This window comes from Polypterus senegalus, chromosome 12 (genome assembly GCF_016835505.1).
Source record: "Polypterus senegalus isolate Bchr_013 chromosome 12, ASM1683550v1, whole genome shotgun sequence".
Taxonomy (NCBI): Eukaryota; Metazoa; Chordata; class Cladistia; order Polypteriformes; family Polypteridae; genus Polypterus; species Polypterus senegalus.
Genome location: NC_053165.1, coordinates 163,939,963 through 163,952,178, shown reverse-complemented (window position 1 = coordinate 163,952,178; position 12,216 = coordinate 163,939,963). Strand labels below are relative to the sequence as shown.

The 12,216-nt window shown below is 40.9% G+C and overlaps 1 protein-coding gene and 1 long non-coding RNA gene across 2 annotated transcripts; both read left to right on the top strand.

Annotated features, from left to right (window-relative positions):
* The first annotated feature begins 208 nt into the window (after positions 1 to 208).
* Positions 209 to 3,686, top strand: LOC120540555 (B-cell receptor CD22-like). The gene is made up of 3 exons (XM_039771394.1): positions 209 to 324; positions 983 to 1,240; positions 3,658 to 3,686. Exons 1-3 carry the CDS (start codon positions 312 to 314, stop codon positions 3,684 to 3,686), a joined length of 300 nt encoding a protein of 99 aa, XP_039627328.1. The 5' UTR covers positions 209 to 311.
* Positions 3,687 to 6,644: 2,958 nt separating this feature from the next.
* On the top strand, positions 6,645 to 11,511 carry LOC120541048. The gene is made up of 3 exons (XR_005635935.1): positions 6,645 to 6,980; positions 8,457 to 8,587; positions 9,975 to 11,511. It is a non-coding gene; the product is annotated as an uncharacterized LOC120541048 (long non-coding RNA).
* The last annotated feature ends 705 nt before the right edge of the window (positions 11,512 to 12,216 follow it).

Below are 12,216 nucleotides of genomic sequence, written 5' to 3'. Positions count from 1 at the left end.
GTGAGAATTAAAGCATAAATAATTTAAAAAGAAATGCAAATACAAAGGCAGATGCAAGCAGAAACTGAATGTCTTTTTTTTTATTCTTCTTCAAAGGTCTAAAGGTTGAAGCATCAAGAGACGCGGTAAAAGAAAATGATACCGTGACCCTGAACTGCACAACAAATTGCAGTCTCAATAACATTTCCTGGTTCAGAAGTGGACGACGCTTAAATGAGACCTCCTGGACACTTGACATTCAGAGGGTCTCCTATGAGCACCACGCCAATTATTCATGTCAGGCTGGAAACCTGGCGTCTCCAGAATTTCTTATGAATGTGGAGTGTGAGTCGTATTTTGAGTGTTTTTAACAGTGTGAGGTGCTGAGTGAGAGTTCAGTTATGCTGTTGAAAAGTAATCAGTCAAAGAGATGAAGAAATAGGAAGGAAAAGAATAAAACACAAACAAACGGAGACTTTTCAAAATACTGTACACAAGGTCTATTTAAAAGGATGAATGATGACGTTTGTTTTTCACAGCTTTTATTTTCTGCTTTGCTCTCATGCAGGTAAACATTTGACAGAAGAGACAGAAATGGTTACCCTGATATTTAGACGCAGAAACAGCAGCACACGGCAGACCTGTTTGTCTTTCTTAAAGGCTGTCATTGCATTTTCTTTTCCTGCTCATCTTTTCTTGGAAGCTTCAGGTTGACATGGCAGAGAAATGTTAGAAATCAAACCCAAGTTAGACTGAAGTCCACTCAAGGACACACTCATACAGTACGTGGACCATTTATTGATATTCAGGTATCAAGAACAGCACACCAAGTCCATGCAAAGGTCACACCACGTAGAAACTGCAGGAAACTGAGAGCGGACTGCCATGACGTGAGCCGGTGCCAGCCTCTTTGCCTGATGGGACTTGTATTAAACACATGATTTAGGAAGCATAAAGAATTGAAACCTTTATTTCTCACCGATTGTGTGTTTCTTTATTTTAGACTCCCCGAAAAATGTCGTCATCACAGGTCAGCCCACCACTGGTATAGAAGAAGGGACATCGGTGACTTTAAAATGCACAGCCTGGGCAAACCCACCCAGCAACTACACCTGGATGAAGGCGAACACGAGCCAAGTAGATACAGGGGATCAGCTACACATCAGAGAGTTTAACGAGAGTCACGCCGGGTCTTATTACTGCAAAGCCACCAACATCCTTGGAACAGCAAAGTCTGCAGTCGTCACCCTGAACGTGCAAGGTGAGCACCAGCAATGTATCATGGGTTAAACACCCACAGATATAAATGACACAAGAGATCCGCAGATCTTTCCATGGAGAGCCTCACAGAATGCACCCAACCAGTTAAATCTGCTGGTCAACCCTTCTCTTCATTTGTCTTTTCACTTACTCGTTTCTTCCTTCCTCAAATACATTTGAGCCGACATCACAGCTTGTTCTTTGCTTTCTCCATAAGTCTCGGAAATGCTTAAGATATTCAATTTGTGTCTCCTTCTTAAAAGGTTTAACTAGAAACCGTGATGTGTCCCACACAAAGCAGCACCTTCTCCATCATTCACATCTCTGTTCACTGTAAATGCTGTTGGCTCCAAGTCCAATAATTAAGATCAATAATGGACTTGTAATTTAGAGAGCAAATGAAGCAGTCCACCATGGATTTATTGTAATGTTACAAATCTATGGTACGCTTTCAATCCAAACCCACACAACTCATTGCTGAAAGAGGAACGTCCAACGTCAGTTGAATCAAAGAGTTCTGGTCAATTCAGAGAAAGCCTGAAGTCAATGGTGCTGGATGGTGCCACAGCTGGCACTAAAAGAGGGCAAATTTGACATGAGGCATCCTATCCAGTCTTTCATCTGGTGCTGTGCTCAAAAATTCTGGGTGCAGGTCATTCCTAATTAACCGTTGCAATGCCACTTGTAAGACATTTTGTTATGGAGGCCATCAAAGATGAGACAAAAGAGTCATAAAACGGTTTGGGGCAGCCACCCGTATAATTTTTCCTGGTTGCAAAAGTGTTGAATAAAGACTGCATACCTGTATGTGTGCAGATTCGAGACCAAAACAGAACTGACTTGATGAGGCAAAGATGGTGTTTTAAGGGAGAGTAGAGGAAGTGATGTCATTAGGCCCGGATCCGGAAGTGACATCATTAGGACCAGGTGGAATTTCCTGAAATCGGTCTGCAGTGGAAAGAGAGAAACGATCAATACATACACTTCGCCCCCCGGCCTAGTGCGGAAGTACCCTCATTCAGGCCCTTTAGCTGCCTCTCATGCGCACATGTGTGACGAGGCATATGTTGAGTATGGCCGTTTTGGTGATGTGTTGTGCTCCCTTTAGCTGTCCTTTCCTCTATTTTTTCCTTTATCTTTGTTCTGAAGCCATTTATATCAGATATAAACAGACAGGCTTGTCTACTCTGCTAACTACATATTCTTGAGGAAAACTGAAACTTTCACTAGAGATCTGCATACAGTAAGCATGAAACTGAAGCCTAAATCCGGCCTGTAAATAAAATCTTGAAATCTGAGCCCAAAGAAGCCCAAAGTGCATTGCCAAATTTGAAACGCAGACTCGCCCCTGAACTGGAATCTTGTCAGTGTAAGTAGACACTGTTTTTATTTGTGTATTATTATGTATCTCATCACCTCTGTTTTTCACCTGCCAAACTTTAAATTAGCTCATGTCTTCTTTCCTTTATTTACACAATGTTGGAGGTGCCACGTGACTGTGATTACGGCACTGTTGGCGTTACGGAGGCAGCACTAGGGGTACACGAAGGTCACAGAATGAATGATCCCTCAGTGGACGTACTTCAAAAGATAACTTTTCTCAGCATACTGAGATTCTCTGTCAAGGATGTCTGGTGGGTGTCAGCGAGAAGTGTATTCCTAAACCCTGTAGTTGGAAACAAAGAGGCACAAACTTTAGCTTGTCTTCAGCTTGGCTGCAGGATGTAATCTTATTTTTCATAACCACAAACACATAATATTTATTCCAGAGCTAACACAATGAGTCCATTGTAACACCAGGTATGTAACACTAACTGTAACAATTCATGTTACAGTCTATATACCATATTTTCAAGTATTAACAATATTACAGAACACATATTTTACTCCATATAAAATAAAACTTGTAGTGAAAAGTCAAGCAAAATGACACCTTTTATTGGCTAACTAAAAAGATTACAATATGTAAGCTTTCGAGGCAACTCGGGCGCCTTCTTCTTGTAAAATTATCCGTCTGACACCTTTCTGTTTTTTCTTTAAATCCCTATGATTGAAAGCTTATTAATTATCAAACTGATCCTATTCAATAACCACACAAACAAACCGCAATACATTGACATAAACCAGGACAAGACGTGTATCAGCCCTTTTAATGCGTCTGGCGCTTAATGTGAAAACAACCCTCATGGCTCTAGCTTCGCTGTGTATAGCTAAACATCTTATTTTCATCAAATTACACCAAAAATACTTAACTCGTATACTTACACATTATGTACACGGCTTCACAACACGAGGATTACATCTCGTTTGGAGGAATATTAACCCACCTGTAGTTAGAAACAAAGAGGCACAAACTTTAGCTGCGTTCCGCTTGGCTGCAGGATTTAATCTGCCACGCTTGCCTCTGTGCTGTTTTAGGGTTCCTCTCTAGCGATAGCGCCATCTAGTGACCTGTTTGGGTATTTTCCTTGACACAGTCTTCACAGCAGAGCACCAAGCACCATGAATTTGGCATTCAAAACACTAGAAAATATTAGGAAAAAATAACAAAAAATATTGGGGTGTCTAATTTTCACACTTGTAATACCTTTATGAACTGTGATGCAATTAACTTTACAGTATACTTATCTTTTTTTTTTTTTTTTTACAGTTTTTACTGCATGTTATTTATTTTATGTACATACATTTTTAACTTTTTACATAGGCCCTCTGGTGATGGCTTCACTTTGCTCCTGACGTCTGATTTGTATCTTGTCCCTTTGTTCTTGGTTACCAATTCCATTTATGATCTCACGGTTTTGACCCCTTGGCTTGTCTGGCTGTGTTTCAGGTCTTCAGTTCATCTCCTGCTTTATTTCTTTCCCACACTAATTGTCAGACAGGCACATGTGAACATAAAGAGATGGATCTTGCATACAAGGCTTTCAATGCTTTGCTCGACTCCTAAATATTGTGGAGAGTCTGAAGGTTTACAAAGCGTGTTAGAAGAGGTGAATGAAGACAGTGTTTCTTGATATGAATTTTGCAATACGACATCCTCGGTACGTCACTTATGGACAGTTCTTCTCAAATGCCTATCGCTACTTTTTGCTCTGCTTTTTTCCATCAAGCAGGAGGTGAGCATCAGCCCATTGGGTTGTATGAAATGCGGAAGTAGAATAGTCAAGTGATGAAACACAAAGATGAAAGTGGCTGATTAGCTGCATTGTTTTCTACCAGCATTTGAGTTCATGAGGGCAAAAGGGACTTGAGCCAACGTCCTACAGATCCACGCGTCCCTTTTTTTTTGCCGTCAGAAAGTCAGCTTGACTCACAAGAATGTCCTCGTAGGGTGATAACATATTACATTACAATTTGTGTGCCACACCCTTTAAACATGAATTACAAACTATTTATTAAACTGGGGTACTGTACGGACACTGTGGTGTTATTTAATCTCTGTTTTTGTATTCCAGGAAGCATGAATTATCTTAAACAGTATTTGAATTACACCTTATATGTCATCCTATCAGGATTAGCTTTGCTAGTTTTCATCTTTCTAAGGTAAGGAGTTGTTTTCCATAAATGACTTTGTTATTCTAAAACTTTCAGGTTCTCTTTCAGCATTGTTAGAAGAAATGGCCATAAGTTGGAGAAAATTCATCTTGGAGTCGACTTTGTTTGTATTTCTGGGCATCGTCATGGGGTGTGAGGAAGGGCTGATGGGAAATTCTTAGTTTTTTATGTGTCTTTGGAATGGGAGATGTTTTCTAGTTTCAATGCATCGCCCCTGTCATCAGTTCTTACAAGACGTTACAAGAGCCTCAAGATAAGTCATGGGTATTATGTGTTCACTTCTTAAGTACTGAAATTATTCTTGACAATTTGAGATACATTTTAAAACCCGCTTAGTCTAATTCAGGCCTCAGAGGCTCAGAGACTTTCTTTACGGCACTAAGTGGAGGTAGGAACCCACCCTAGACACGGAGCCCGACTTTGAAACCATTAAGTGATGAATCTTTTCTAGGATTCTTGTCGATTATTTTTTTAACAGTAAGCACTTTTCAAGAAATGACATAACAAATTCAAATCAAAATCAAAAATGTTTAAATAAAAAGACTATCATGAAGAAAAAGTCAACTGATCGGTACCATAAGATGGAACAGCAAAAAGTAGGCACCGAGTGAAGAGAAATGAGCTCTAATGACGCCTCGTGTTGAATTCCTCCTGGTGCTTTAATATGTTGATGGCCTCCATGACCACAGGTCCATTTGTCCCCAGCGCCAAAGTAATATCAGGAAGTTATTTGAATATACTCATTAAATGCAGTTTGTTGTTGAGTAAAAAAATAATCTATTTGGGTTAACTTGAAGTTGGCGCCCACACTCAAACTGCTGGTGACTCAGCCCCAGGCTGGCGCGACTTGTCAGTGTCGACACAATATGTTGGATTTCACTTTGAAAATGTCGATATTTACTCTTGAACTTGACATCACTTCTGTCGTATGTTTCTGTTTTGGTGCATTGAATGATGGGATTCCATATTTACTGGACTGCACTGTGAACGTAATCCGACCTTCACGCTATGACTTTACGCTGCTGTGAGAGCAGCTTGACTGGTTCTTTGTTTTCAGAGTGAATGGATTTATGGAGAATAACTAAAAATACAAGATACGCAGAGTTAGTCTCTCTTTGGGAGCCTCAGTCAGCCTTTCATGTATAAAGTTAGCTACAAAATCTTTGTTTTGCTAGGTTAGAATTTATTTTGTGTATTTTGATGTTTTTTTTTAGTTCAGGAAAGTTTCATATGTTTTTTCATAGTTTTTGAGTTTTGTTTTTACTTCTTGGTTTGTTTCATTTTTTTCACTTCTTTTAAGCACATCGCCATTTTAGAAGCCGCTGTGGGTGGATGACTGGGTTTGCTAGGAGATCTTTCTCGGTTGCTTGGCATGATGACTCACATCCTGAAGACTCGCTAACAAATTTCGGTGCGGTGCAGGAACTCCTCTGATCGAGATACGGACTTCATCAAAGTTCTGACGTCTGTACTCCGATTTTGACTCAGAGCTCTTTCATCTCGGTGGGGTTTTCGTTTTAGTGTTTTGGCTCTCGTAGCGTAATACGATTTTCCTGAAACGCAGATTGCAATTCTTGCCCAGCTATGATTGTGAGTAAACCTTCTAGTATAAAAGAACAATTCAGAAACCTTACAAAGAAGTTCCTTCTCTTTTCAATACTGATTTGAGTATCTGGGAAAGATGTCTTTTTGTTTTTTTAAATTTTATTTCCAGAAGAAACATGAATCTCCTGGTTAGCTGCTTTACACATCATAGCAGATGCTCTTAGACACTCATCGATTACCAGAGGTAGTCAGTTTGGGGAAAACACGGAAGGTGAGCGTCTGTCCTGTGAAGCTCTCCTGGCGTTTTGTGTTCGCATAACAAGACGCTATGAGGCTTATTATTTTTCCTCTGTATTTGATTTCATTAAGCAGGGACTTGAATGTCTTCATTATCTCCATGTTTGTCATAACTGGAAGACAGGCAGGTGAACTAAATAGCTGAGGTCCACTCAGGCAGTGATTGGTGGCATCATCGTGATATACTTGTTAATGCCTCAGCCTCTAGGCCTCACTAAATTGAACATCTAATGGTTCTCCTAACCTCCAATGCACTTTATTAAACTTTGATTACATTCTGTTTGTATGGCAGGAAAAAGACCAAGAAGACACCTCCACAAAATGGCATCCAAGGAGGAGAAGAGGTGAGGGTTACACTTCATTCAAGTTTCTATTGTTGTCGAGGAAGAAACTGCAACCCATGACTGGAAAATGTTAGGACGCCAAGCCGGTCATCTTTGTTTAGTCAAACTATTTCACGAAAATAATGACCACTATGTGTGCCAGCAAAAGACATGTTCAAGTCCAAAAACATTGCTGTCAGGCTTGTATTCAAACAGCACTATTCAAAGGAACTCCGTCCTGCTGTTCGGTCTGAAGGAGTCTGACGCCAGCGGTGGGATTTATAGGTCAGTAACTGGAAGGGGCGGAGTCAATTGGGCATCTTCTCTGTGCTGTGGAGGGAACAAAAGATGAGAAAGTGAGCGCCCCCTCTCAACCCACAGTGGTACTACATGCCTCGGATGATCCTGGAGGGAGGTCCATAGACACACATGCGTGACAGAAAACAAACGTCAACAGACATGGGGAAGAAGGTGCAAACTGCACCATGACATTGAGCAGGCCAACTTTTGAACCCTGGATCTTTTAGACTGCAGTGCTTTCCAGTTCATTCCACAATCCAAAGGTGTCAATATATTTGTGACACTAAATGTATGATTTTTTGGTAGAGCTTTAATGATTTAAGCCACCATTAAACATGTCATTGCAGTCCTGTCTCCTGACTAGCAGTCACTGTCCAGTTCCACCAAACACAGACAATGACAAGAACTAGAAGAAAGGGCAATGGAGCAGGAAATGAGGAGAAAGAGAGTTCAAATATGGAGTCAAAAGAAACCTCTCGTCAGAACCCGAAATGATCAACAAAACTCGTAGTCAAAAGAATCCGATTGTCTTAACTATTAGAGCTAAACTGCGCGGTTCACCACAGTATCCATAAATTCTGAAATGACCTTTATACAGTGACAGTAACGGCTTCATGCATCATGGCTTCTGGTTGTCACAAGGCAGCAGCTGTGATTGCGGTTAACAATGATGAGTCCTAACATGGCGACTCTCACAAGAAATAAAATGGCCGAGTGAAGAAACAAAAAAGGAATTTAAAAAAAAAATAAAACATTAACCAAATGAAAGCAAAGAACCAAACAAGTACAGAAACAAAGTTTGCACCTAGCAAGCAACCGTAAAGTCATGACACATCTTTTGTGGGCATCACCATTTCATCACCATCATAGGCCAGGAGCCTGGTGGTTAGTACTGCGGACTCATTCCTCCTCCCAGCCTGGCAGCAGCAGTTGTCATATTGTCACGTGTACTGACCCCGGGGTGTAGTCTTCATGTTCTCCCTGTGTCTTCTTTCTTTTCCTCCATCATTCCCGACAACTGTCTGCCAAGGCTAAGTTGTGTGTGCATATTTTTTAGTGTGCCCAGTGATGGTCTCTGCTTTTCACTAGTGACCACTATGCAGGGTCTGTGCCATGTCAGTGACCTTGCTGTATGTAACATGGCGTCTATGCAGCACACTGAGGAAGACTTACAGGTTTATTGATTTATTTTCACAGACTGTCAAAGATGCTGTTTATGAAGATGTCTCCGCATCCAAAGCTCAACCAGCACAGCAGAAAGAGGAAGAGGAAGATGAGCAAGGCTTGAATTACGCCTCTGTGCGGTTCAAGGCTAAGCCTGACAAAACGTAAGTAGCGACTTTTTAAATCAAGCCTCTCAATTCTGTTATGAATACTATAAATGTTTTATAATGAAGCACAGCGCCCCCTGGTGTTTGTCAGTACAAAGGTGGGCATTTAAGTTTGATTGACAAGGACGAGAGCAAAGAATGTAACACAACACATTGATTGACTTGATGCTTTCCTCCAAATCAAGTCACAAGTCACACAGATCTATGGCGATCGTCTCCATATTTCTACAGACACGTCACACAGAAGGCCACCGGGTCATACTGAGCTAGCAGCTTGTGCTCGAACCAAGAGGCCACTGAGCCTTCTTAAATTGGACTTGATAAGTGCCTGGCACTTGACACTTCCATATTTCTACATTTTAAGTATTGGCAGATTAAATGACCCACATGGAGTGACACAAGGCTCACTACAGGGACTTTACTCTTTATTTTATATTCTGCAGCTCCGTTCCATGCAAACACCATCTTCAGGTACTGCACTGGTAGCACATTCTTTTCCAACATTATGATGTTAAACAACTCATTTGTGATCAAATAGGAAAAAATGTAATAGCAGTCCAAAGACATCACCACTAGGGGGCCACACTGTCCATTCAGGGGTGTCAAAACTAAAATCCTGGAGGGCCACAGTGACTGCAGGTCTTCTTCCAGACACTTTCTTCATGAGTCAGTAGCAGCAGTAAGAAGAGCTGATTCAGGGCTGAGAGGTCTGAGCTATGAGGAGAGACTGAAGGAGCCGACCAGTCCTAAAGTCCTAAATGCACATCATTTGCACTCGAGTCCATGATTTACTCTTAAGATAAAAGAATTCTGATGGATCTCCTTCATGGATTTGAGGACTTTAAAGACCTGAATGAGGTCCCCATGTAGTCTCCTCTGCTCGAGACTAAACAGGGTTAATTCTGAGTCTGTCACAGTAGGAGAAGTCCTTTAATTCCCATAATGCACCTGGTCCCTCTCTTCTGCACAGCTCCAAGTGCTGCTATGTCTTTCTTTGTAGTGTGGTGACCAGAACTGCACCCAGGACTCCAGATGTGGTCTCACTGGTGCGTTATCTATAATCAAGGGCTCAGTGCTGTTCACTTCCTTGTTGTCAGGGATTGCAGATTCCTCAGATGACGTTGTCTCCTTGTGTTTGCTTCAAAGTAAAAGATTTTAACGCTTACTCCTTTTCACTACAAGTGAGGTTTAGCGTTTTGTGGTTGTTATTTGGTGTTTTTGACTTTCTGGATTTCAGTCTTGGCCTTGTATTAGGATGACAGTTCATCTTCATCTAAACAGCCTTTTGACCACTTCAGGCAGCACATTGATACTTTCAAGTACTTTAGAGTACTGGTGTGGTACACTGCATGTGTTACATTTACATTTTATTTTATTTTATAAGAATTCAAACAAAAGGTAAAGAAAAGAAGGCCAAAGAAGAAGACAACATGAGTGAGATCATCTATGCCACAGTGATTACCAAGTCATAAGGTGTGTGTCAGCGTGAAGTTTGAAAACTGAATCGGATTTGGGGTTGTTGTGAAGTGACAGCCTTTGGACGCCAGCACAGTTGTCATCACATTTTAGAAGCCAGGCGTCATTTTCCTCGGTGCTACAACAAAGATTAAATAAGGTCGTATAGCACCTTGCATTTCCTCTTACACACGTAAAACCTAAATAGAACTTGAAGAAAAAAGGAAAACATATAGATTATATTAATTGGCCTATTTTTTCAATTAAATGGGACCAAAAGGTCTGCATGTGGACAGTAACTCTAAAAGTCAGGACTTGATGAGCTCCCTTAAAAAAGGAGGAATAGTCGAGGTTTTTACCATTGATTGTGACCGAGTGTTCACTTTTCTTCTCCAAAATTGTGTTTTTCCTTGAAAATTTCAAACGAGGTCTCCTGTTCACGTAAACTAAACATGCCATTCTTGGAAGCCGTGGACTGCACTGCACACGACTTCTTCTGGGCTCAATCTGCTCTCCAGTTCAGCTAAGAGGAGCTGCTCAATGCACTCAACTGCCTCAAAGTTGTATAAAAATGGAGCAAACAGCAGACAGCAACTTACTTTCCCTAACAGTAATGGAGGATCACCTACAGTGTTAACTTCACTGCTTGCTCTCCACTCATCGTCAGGGCATTGTGCAGACGTTCTTCACTAATATGACCAGCACAGGGTGCAGATTTCATGAGAATGTGATCTTTTACGATTGAAGCCAGACGACAACTGGAGTATCCATCTTCAAGCTTCCATCTTCCTTCATCAAACTATCGAATACATCCTCTGATGATCCACCCTGCTCTTCATAACCTTTACTCTTTATCTTTATTGTTTCACCTGAGACTTCTTCATTTTATGCCGAGTTGATTCTTAAGCTTCTGTCATCTCCTGTCTTATTCACCCTCATTTCTGCTTCCAGCTTCCACTTAATTATTAAGTTATTATTAAGTTACCGTCAGTTCCATTTAGTTAATAAGTTATTTTGCTAAAAAATAATCACGTATAGAAGCTAGACATGTATGTGTTAAAAGCAACTGAGCTCATGGATAAGAGTGACAATTGACTGCTAGTCATTTTATTTATTTGTGTTGCTTTGCCACAAACGATGCAGGGATGTTGTTCTTATCTGAGTTCTGGGCCGCCATCTGTTTTACCGTGAAGTGCTTCATGTAGCATTTGAGTTGAAGTACAAAGTGTTGTGTTATGGCTGGGATTTTAGTCCGAGGCTTGTATGTATTTTCAGAATTTATTCATTTAGAATTATTATTTTTCATGGCTTTATGTTATTTCTGTTAGATTTGTTTACTATTTGTTATTTGTATTTTGTTTCCTTAAATAAGCTGCAATATCCTGTCCTATGTGGGTGGAGCCCAGGAGGAGGGGCCATTCTAACATCACTGCTGGTGGCTCCACCTTCTGTCCAGAGGCAGGAAACACGCCGACTTTACAATTGGAGAGTATTTATTTACAATATTACTTTGGATGTACATTTTTGTTTGGAATTTCTTTGCTTGTTTGTGGAATTTACTTTATAAATAATGATTTTGGACTTAAAGAATTCCTTCTTTTCCACTTTTGAGTTGTGTTCTCTGTTGTCCTGTTTTGTTCAATTAATTCTTCACTGAATTTGTGTTGCCATTTGGTTACAAGCCAGCATTCTCACAGTTTTCTTTCCCTAGTGAGACATTTTAACATTTTGTGGGACTATTGGAGGCCTCAGGTCCTTTTTTGCCAAGTCTGAGACCCCAAATCATAGCACAAAGTAAGCCTGGCATTGAAACTCAAAAATCAGGCATGTGGCCTGCACTCTGAAAGAGAAGAGGAGATCTGCGAAAGCCCTGGCCTAAGGCCGAAAACACAAGCAGAGTTTTTAATAATAATAATAACAATAATAATAATAATAATAATAGTCAGTCAGTCATTTTCCAACCTGCTATATCCTAACTACAGGGTCACGGGGGTCTGCTGCAGCCAATCCCAGCCAGCACAGGGCGCCAGCCCACCGCAGGGCGAAAACACACAGCACACACTAGGGGGCAATTTAGGATCGCCAATGTACCCAACCTGCATGTCTTCGGACTGTGGGAGGAAACTCACGCAGACACGGGGAGAACACGTAAACTCCACACGCCACTGTGC